The following is a 9263-nucleotide window of genomic DNA, read 5'->3' as shown; positions in this document are numbered from 1 at the left end:
CTAGGGCTATTCATGGTTATGGTTTGATAAGTGCTAATGCTCCTAGATGTTTTGATGATCTCCTCACAAGTTTAGGGACCTGGTCCTCTGCAGAGTATGCTCGTCCAGTGTCAATATGTTGTACAACTATAAAAGTTGTCTGCGTCAGAAAGTTGGTGACGCTTCAGAGCACTTCACCAATCAGAAGCGACGAGGTTGCTTGTTCAATTAAGGGGGAAACACCAGTCATTGAATGAATGTCTGTTCACTCACGTGAGGAGTTATGCAGGTTGTTTGTCATCATCAAAAAGGGGGAAATTGATAAGAGCTTATGCCTTTTGGTGTTTTGATGATCTCCTCACAAGTGCAGGGACCTGGTCCTCTGCAGAGTATGCTCGTCCAATGTCAAAGTGCGGTACAGTTGTAAAAGCTGTCTGCGTCAGAAAGTTGGTGAAGCTGCAGAGTACTTCACCAATCAGAAGCAAGGAGGTTGCTTGTACGTTTGGTAATAACTTTTATGGTATATACTAAACAAAATACAACAATATTACTCATTTATTCAAAGAGAGAGTCTTTCAAGCTTGAAGAACAGCAAGGGATTTGATCGATTGCTTCAAGAGCTTTTTGCACCAGCTGTTATTTTGTTTGCTTGTAATAGTTCTGATATTGTAAGATCCGTTTCACTTGTGAAAGAAACGTTTCAAACTTGTTTGAATCATTGTAAGAGCTAGGTTAAGGGTAACTTAGGTTCTTACTCTAAAAGGTTTATATTAATCAGTTAGGATTAGTATAGTGAGCGGTGTTGTATCTGCTCTGACTCATCTAAGTAATAAGAGGTATTGCTTAAAGTTGAGATTAGTAGGCTAATCTCGGTTTGTAAACTTGCTTTTGCTTTTGCTTGGAGAAGATTAGTGAAAGAAGTTTGAAAAGTCCTGGCAGGCCAGGTCGTGGTTTTACTCCCTTGAGCAAGGAGGTTTCCAAGTTGTTGTGCAATCTTTACTTTCAGCACTCTGTTTATTTTCTGTTATTGTAACTGTGCTGAGGACCTGGTCCCATCTAGAGTAGTGGACGCATACATTCCCACATGGTTAAAAAATCAAACCAAATCGCAATTTGAATCAAACCGATTAAAAAAATTGATATTTGGTTTGATTTGGTTAGGTTTGATTTTAAATTTTGAAAATCGATACCATTTGATTTGGTTTTGGTTTTACTAAAAAACAACCGCAAAATAACCAAATTGAACCGATAAATTAGATATATAAATTTTATAATTATTTATATATTATTCATAAATAAAATATAAATATTTTTAATTAACTGAAATCTTTAACTTTACCATTTTCTCAAGCCCAACACTTTAGTCCAACTATAACAATCTTAAGTCCAAGTCTATCAAAATCCATTTTAGTCTTTACCTACCCTGCTAACCGATAAGTTAGTATTGCTTAATTAAACCGACAATAACTTTTTTGTAGATTGCTCATATACTAGGTGTTCGTGTCTATCAAGATAAGTACGTCCTAAAAAAAATTATTACTTTCAAATCGAATAAATCAGAAAAATTGAACCAAACCGACAATAACCAAATTGACGGTTATTTTTTTCGTTTGGTTTGGTTTGGTTTTAAAAATTTTAAAAACCGACTAGATTGATTTGATTTTGATTTTGATTTTAATCAATAGCTGATCCAAACCGAACCACGAACACCCCTAATCCCCACATATGAATTTTTTTTCAAGTTAACGTTTTTCCACTAGACCTTTAGAAAAAACAATGTATTTTTTTTTTCTCCTTAGCAAAATCGTATAGACAAATTCATTTTCCACGATCTAGCTATCCGCTATAGCCTCCAAGCAAAAAAGTCCCTTGTGAACAATTTCAAGACTTTTTCAATTGTAGTCAATATCTTATTACGAGTAATTCTAGAAAAAAGAGATATTTATCTATATTAGAGATGGTGTAATTTATTATAGCCTCCAAGCATAAAAGTCCCTTGTGAACAATTTCAAGACTTTTTCAATTGTAGTCAATATCTTATTAAGAGTAATTCTAGAAAAAAGAGATATTTATCTATATTAGAGATGGTGTAATTTATTTTTTTAATATTATTTTAAATTTATTCATATCTTTCAGTCTTACGAGGAGAAAAACACATATTGCGCGAAATTTTATGAAAAAATTTACGTTTTTTTGAAGATGAAGTTTAAAAATTGAACAATTCCTTTTTTCGTGCATCCTCGAATTAATGCAACCTGAAATACTATGTTTCAAATTTCGTAATTAACATATGTGGGATTAAAGTCCCCTACCTTACAATAGGATCATAACAAAATCACCACCATCTGCGGCTATCGCTCTCAATGGTTGCGATAGATCATTTCTAGCCCTGGTCCAACACTGCATGCAATTAATATCGACATCAGCATCCAAGGCACGACGGTATGAAAAGTAGTGGATGATCTGATATCATTAAAATATACAATTCAGAAATAATTACACCCCAAACACTAGCTACTGAGATGGAAGAACCGGAGATTACGTAAACTCTATTAAACCAATGTGGAAATCAAGCCCTAATGTCCCCTACCTTGCAAGTTGCAATATGATCATAACATTAAGAAATAGCTATATAGGGTTGAATATAGATGGCTAAAAATTGTTTTTTCGTAAGTTATTATTTATTGAGGTCAAACAAATGTGAAAGGCTATTGGTGGTCTTGATCTGATTTGACAATTCTTCTTTTTTGGTCTTATTTTTTTATTCATTACAATTTCACACGTATGTTGATTATTATAGAAAGTTCAACTAAACAAATAGTAGCTCCTCCCTCACACATTATAAATAGAATGGGGTTTGCAACTTCATTTCCATAACACAAACTTAACAAAATCTAATCCATTATGAAGATTTCTTGGTTTTCCTTTATTTTTGTACTTGTTGTTCTCTCATCAGCTTCATGGTCAGCATTAGCTGATAATCATGAAGAATTCATTCAATGTCTATCTCATAGTAACCAAACATCCTCCAATATTTACACACCAAATAGCTCTTCTTTTCCATCAATCCTTCAATTCTCCATACAAAATTTAAGGTTCAATACAACTGAAACTCCTAAACCTCTTGTGATTGTCACCCCAGTGAGTGAATCTGAGGTTCAAAGAGTCATTCTTTGTGCTAAGAAAACTGGGATGCACATTAGGGTTCGTGGTGCAGGACATGATTATGAAGGTCTTTCTTATGTCTCCGAGGTTCCATTTGTTATAGTTGACCTTATTAACCTTAGAACAATCAATGTTGATGTCAATGATAAGAGTGCATGGGTTGAAGCTGGATCAACTATTGGCGAACTCTATTATAGAATCGCGGAGAAAAGCAAAACCCTAGGGTTTCCGGCTGGTGTTTGTCCAACAGTTGGTGTTGGTGGACATTTTAGTGGAGGTGGTTATGGTGTTATGCTGAGAAAATATGGCCTAGCAGCTGATAACATTGTAGATGCACGATTGATCGACGCGAATGGAAGGATTCTTGATAGGGCTTCCATGGGAGAAGATCTATTTTGGGCAATTAGAGGAGGTGGTGGTAATAGTTTTGGACTTGTCCTTTCATGGAAGATCAAATTAGTAGATGTTCCTGAGATAGTAACTGTTTTCACACTTGACAAGACATTGGAACAAAATGCCACTAAGCTTGTTCATAGGTGGCAATATGTTGCTCCAAGATTCCATGAAGATTTGTTCATTAGGATCTTGGTTAGTAGATTGAACTCAAGTAATCAAGGAGATGGTAACAACCAACAAACAATTGTAGCTTCATTCAACTCCATATTCCTTGGTGGTATCGATCGATTACTTCCCATCATGCAAGAAAATTTCCCTGAATTAGGGTTGAGAAGAGAAGATTGCATTGAGATGAGTTGGATAGAGTCTATAATGTACTTTGCAGGGTTCCCAACAGATGGACCTCTTGATGTCTTGCTAAGTAGGGTTCAACTCTCAACGCGTTACTTCAAGGCAAAATCAGACTATGTGTATCAGCCAATTCAAGAGGGAGGTCTCGAAGGAATATGGAGATTCTTCTTTGAAGATGAAGCTCAATCATCTCAAGTAATCTTAAGTCCCTATGGTGGGAGGATGGATGAGATTTCACCATCCGCTATCCCGTTCCCCCATAGAGCTGGTAATTTATACAAAATCCAACATTTGGTGTATTGGGATGAAGAAGGAGAAGAAGTAGCTGAGAGGCATATAAGTTGGATAAGAAGGCTTTATTCTTACATGGCACCTTTTGTTTCTAAGTTACCAAGAGCTGCTTATATCAACTATAGGGATCTTGATATTGGAGTGAATAACATCAAGGGATATACAAGCTATGTGCAAGCTAAGGTTTGGGGGATTAAGTATTTCAAGAATAATTTTGATAGATTGGTTCATGTGAAGACTAAGGTGGATCCTTCAAATTTCTTTAGGAATGAACAAAGTATTCCTTCACTTACTCAGTGGAAGAACAAAGGTGAATGAAGTTCATCACTATACAAAAAATAATATGATGCATGTTATTATTTAATTAATTAAGTACATATAGTTTCTCTTCATTGTTTGTATTATAAAGGGTCATGCTTGCGAGAACATGGCACTTGATAAGACTTGTGTAGTAATTTTATATTTATGTATGTAATTTGATTGTTCTGTGAATTATTGTATATTATTGGTTGATAATAAAGGTGGTTTAATTTAATTTTTTTTTATGGTTTTTTTCCTATATATTGCTTCTTATTTTTCTCAATATTTTAAATCATTACTAACAAATTGTTGAATCATTTTATTTTATGTCCTAAAATATATTCTTAAGTGATATGACAGACCCAACAAATTACTTCATGTTGCTTTCTATAGAACGTCTAATTGTAAATTCTATTATCTTAAATTTTCAAAAATATGGGGCTGATATTATCAACTGAATTTTTTTTCTAGAAATAAAAAGAGATAAAAAAGAATTGAGTTTCCATTAATAGCTTTAACCCCATTAAAATTTACCTAGCTAGCTAGAGAACGAAAGAAAAAAAAGGGGGACTGGACTTTTGACTTGTCAAAGCATAAATGTTTTGATATTCTTTTGTTAAGAGGTTTTGAATTTTGACTTGTCAAAGAATAAATGTTCAAATATTCTTTGTTCGTTTAATTTGAGTTATATTTTGATCAGACAAATTATGCTATTTTAATATATTATTTTATTCAACAATTTGATTTATAATCGAGTCATGATTCAATATGTAAAAGGACCAAACAAATTTAAATTAACTTTACTGCCTTTAATTTCACTTTTTCCAGTGGAACACCTTTTTCAAATATAAAATTTTGAACGCATTATTATCATCATCACCACGAATCATATACATAGTATAGAACAAGTAACAAAGAATAACTCCAATTTTAATGGTTCTGAGAATTTACAGGAATTAAACCAATATTAGTTTCTTTGTTTTAATAAATTTTTCTCCTTTTTTTTATTCGTTAATTTTAATGTACTTTACATATTTTAAGTCTAAGAAAATTTGCAATATATATATATATTATACTATATAAATTCATTATTCAAATTCAAATTTCATCTAAATCAAAATTCAACTTCTATTATTAGAAACTTTTATTTATTGCATTGATTTTCTAAATCAAGAAATTAGTATTATTACTAGTAAAAATAAGTGCCTCTCTTGCTTCGAATATAAGAATCGAGTAAGTAGGCGTATGAGTATCATCGTCACTGTCACGAACCGGCTACGTAGTACTTATAAGACAACTGACAGAATTCTGGGAAAGTAGTATTCCTCAAGTCTTATTTTATTTTTTATATGACACCATTTAATTTAATATAATATTTTAAAAATAAAATAAAATTTGTAATTTAAAATAATTTTTAAATATTTGTGTGGTTATATACTCGTATATTATTTTAGGGAAAATGGTTAAATATGCCTCTAAACTATTCGAAAAGGTCTAGATATACCCCCGTTTAAAGTTTGGATCACTCATGCCTTCGCCGTCCAACTTTTCATCTAGATATGCCCTTATGGGCGTTAGTTGGTCACTTGGAATTGTCACGTCATTTTTACATTACCACGTGACATTTATATTAAAGGAAAAAGGGTCAAATATGCCCCTAAACTATTCGAAAAGGTCTAGATATATGTCCGTTTAAAGTTTAGCTCACTCAGGCCTTCGCCGTCCAACTTTTTGCATAAATATGCCCTTATGGGCGTTAGTTGATACGCTGAAAATATCCAGCTCATTTTCCCTTTATTTAAATGTCAAATGGAATTGTCACGTCACTTTAAATTACCACGTGACATTTTTATGAAAATGGAAAGGGATCAATTATGCCCCTAAAATATTTGGACCCATATCCAAATTAGGACACCTAATTTGGTTGAAGTTGTTGCTTTTATATAGGGGCGGATCCACTCATGGTCAAGGGTATCAAGCGACACCCTTTCATTGAAAAAATATATTGTATATAGTGATCAAATTTTAGTTTGATAAATAGTACAAAAGAATTGACATCTCTGGATAGAGGGGAAATATTTAGTGTAGCAATTAAATGATTGTAAAAGTTATTTAAGGTCGTGTGTTTAAGCATCGTTGGCCTTATAACAGTTTTTTACTATATTAAGATAATAGTGCCCTTGGCGGTCTTTAAATTCTAGATTTGGCTCTGGTGATTGCTATATATATTATCCACACAACAGCTTTACTCTCCATCATCATTCACAAAGGTACTAATAAATAAATAAAAAGGAGGATTAAGGAACAAGATGAATATTTTTGCCATTTTTCTTGTACTGACCACACTTATCACAGCAGGAATCGTTTCTCCAAATGAAAGGAACATCAAGATCTCAATTTCCCCACGAGAAACAGAGCCAAATGCAAAAACAGTGTATGTTTCAGATAAGATAGCAAGTGCACTTGAAGGAACCAAACACTCTGTTTCTGAAAAAACCGAAGAAGATGCTAAAGGGTTTTTTGATAAAGTGGCTGGCAAAGCCCACGAGGCTTCAGAAAATGTGAAAAAATGTGTTGGAATAATAGTAGATAAAGTGAAAGGAAAAGCCAAGGATGTGTCTGATACAACAGATACACTAAAGGGTGATGTGGAGGGAAATGCAACAGAAGATGTTGATTTGATAGAAAATGCAGTGATTGAAGATGCACATAGGCTTAAAGTGGAAGGGAAAAGGGGTTATCAAAAAATTCGAAGATTCTTTTCATCCAACAATTTTCGATCTTTGATGGGGATGATCCATTTGCTTGGATTTGCATTGTCTTATGGTGTTTGTTTTTGGGTGACTTTCATATCTAGTAAGGTTTTGGCAAAAGCTTTACCGAAGCAGCAATTTTCAGTGGTACAGAGCAAGATTTACCCTGTTTACTTCAAGACTCTGTCTTACGGCGTCGCCACGGCGTTTCTCGGCCATTACTTGAGCCAGAGACGTCCATTTTATGCGAGTCGGGGTGAAACAATACAAGGTCTCATTTTTCTGGCTATATTCTCCATGACTATGTTCAATTCTTTCTACTTGGAGCCTCGAGCCACTAAGGTATGCACTTACTTCCCCTGTTTTTTCCCTGTCCCTACTAACTTATATCCACCTTATTTGTTTCTTGGCATAAATATTAAATACACCCTCAAACTTTACATTGAAAGTGTATATCTATACATCTCAACTTGCTCATGGATATCTCAATTTGTAAGTTTAAGGGTTTATTCGTTAGTTAATAAAAATTATTTAGTTGATTCTCACCTAAAATATCATATAATTTAATATTTTAATATAAAAATAAAAGATGAAATTAATAAATACCAAATTTTGTATGGAATATATTGTAATTTTTATCAAATTTGGAGAGTAGTTTTCTAAATTTAGTTGACTTAACTATGATTATGATATTTGTTAATATAATATAATCTTGACCTTCAAATATTAAATAAGACACATGTCTTTCATTTTGAGATACACTCGAAGAAACGAAGGGGAACCAAATCCCAAACTGAAGGCTACATTTTATATGTCTAAGCGTAAATGCTTGTTTCTTTGATTCTACTCTTTGATGGGATACATTTGAAATTTTGCAGTTGATGAGGGAGAGAATGAAATTGGAGAAAGAGAAGGGGAAAGGGAAAGATGTATTTGACATAGAACCAAGCACAAGAAACGTGGATGCAGTGAGGGATCCAACAGGGACTAAAACAGGGAAAACAACAAGTAATGAACCTCTTGAAACTCAACAAGAATTGTCAGAGGGAGCAATAAGAGAGAGGCCACAAGTTGAGATATTGAGTCAGAAGCTAAAGAAGTTGAATTTAATGTCATCATTTCTCAATGTACTCACACTAATAGGTCTTACTTCTCACCTTTTCCACCGTAGCCAATTGGTGCATTCCAGCGGTTAACTTGTTGTTTTTTGTTATGTTAATACCTCGCCTGGCGAAGTGGCACCCCAACAAAGTCATCTAGCAGTTTGAAAGCATACTTTGTAGAGTACTTTAGATTTTTGTGCACCTCACTTGTCATGTATAACTTAATTTTGTTTTCTAAATAGCCCGCATATTCATCTAAGTATTTTTATCTTTTGAATTTGTGTGCTTTTGATGGACCAAACTCTATCTTATATAATACTAGTAAGTATGATGTAACTATCATCGTTGTGTAAAATTTACCTTTTAATTTTTGTGATTTATTTTTGTCGCTCAATAATCAAAAGCAAGTCTTTATTTTATTCATCCACTTCAAATGCAACTATCATTATCTAAATGTGGTTGGATATCGGAAATAAGGATCGCTCTCTCTACATGGCCAGGCTTGTACTTGCAACAGAGGGGAGTGATACAAAATCTATAATGGTTCCAAAGAAGAAGATGGAAGAGGTTCCAAAAGGAAGTAGTTGCGGCAATTTATGGTGCTATAATTTATCACACTTGGCGAGCAAGGAACATGAAGATTTTCAAAAACATACATATAAATACAAGTTTTGTTATAGCACAAATCCAAAGGGAGATTAGGGAGAGGATAGATATGTTACAATGCTCCAAAAGAGCTCATAGATGCACTAACTTTAGTGTCTAGAATTTGTAACTAGTTTGTTGGTGTGGCTTGTTTGATTTTTTGTTTTGCTTGAGATCTAGATACTTGTTGCAACCTTTCTACAATGGGGTGATGATACTGGACGCTCCTTAATTCTGTAAATGGTTCTTGTTGTAATGGTAATATATAACGATTATTACC

At 33.5% G+C, this 9263-nt stretch overlaps 2 protein-coding genes across 2 annotated transcripts; both read left to right on the top strand.

Moving 5' to 3' along the window:
- Positions 1-2872: 2872 nt before the first annotated feature.
- On the top strand, positions 2873-4631 carry LOC125874680 (berberine bridge enzyme-like 18). Its single transcript, XM_049555675.1, has one exon. It carries the CDS (start codon positions 2884-2886, stop codon positions 4498-4500), a length of 1617 nt encoding a protein of 538 aa, XP_049411632.1. The 5' UTR covers positions 2873-2883; the 3' UTR covers positions 4501-4631.
- A 2160-nt stretch (positions 4632-6791) lies between these two features.
- Positions 6792-8431, top strand: LOC125873496 (uncharacterized). The gene is made up of 2 exons (XM_049554423.1): positions 6792-7577; positions 8114-8431. Exons 1-2 carry the CDS (start codon positions 6792-6794, stop codon positions 8429-8431), a joined length of 1104 nt encoding a protein of 367 aa, XP_049410380.1.
- Positions 8432-9263: the final 832 nt, after the last annotated feature.

The sequence above is a fragment of the Solanum stenotomum genome, chromosome 8, assembly GCF_019186545.1.
Source record: "Solanum stenotomum isolate F172 chromosome 8, ASM1918654v1, whole genome shotgun sequence".
Classification (NCBI taxonomy): domain Eukaryota; kingdom Viridiplantae; phylum Streptophyta; class Magnoliopsida; order Solanales; family Solanaceae; genus Solanum; species Solanum stenotomum.
Note: the sequence above shows the minus strand (reverse complement) of the source record. Positions and strands in the feature narration are given on the sequence as shown.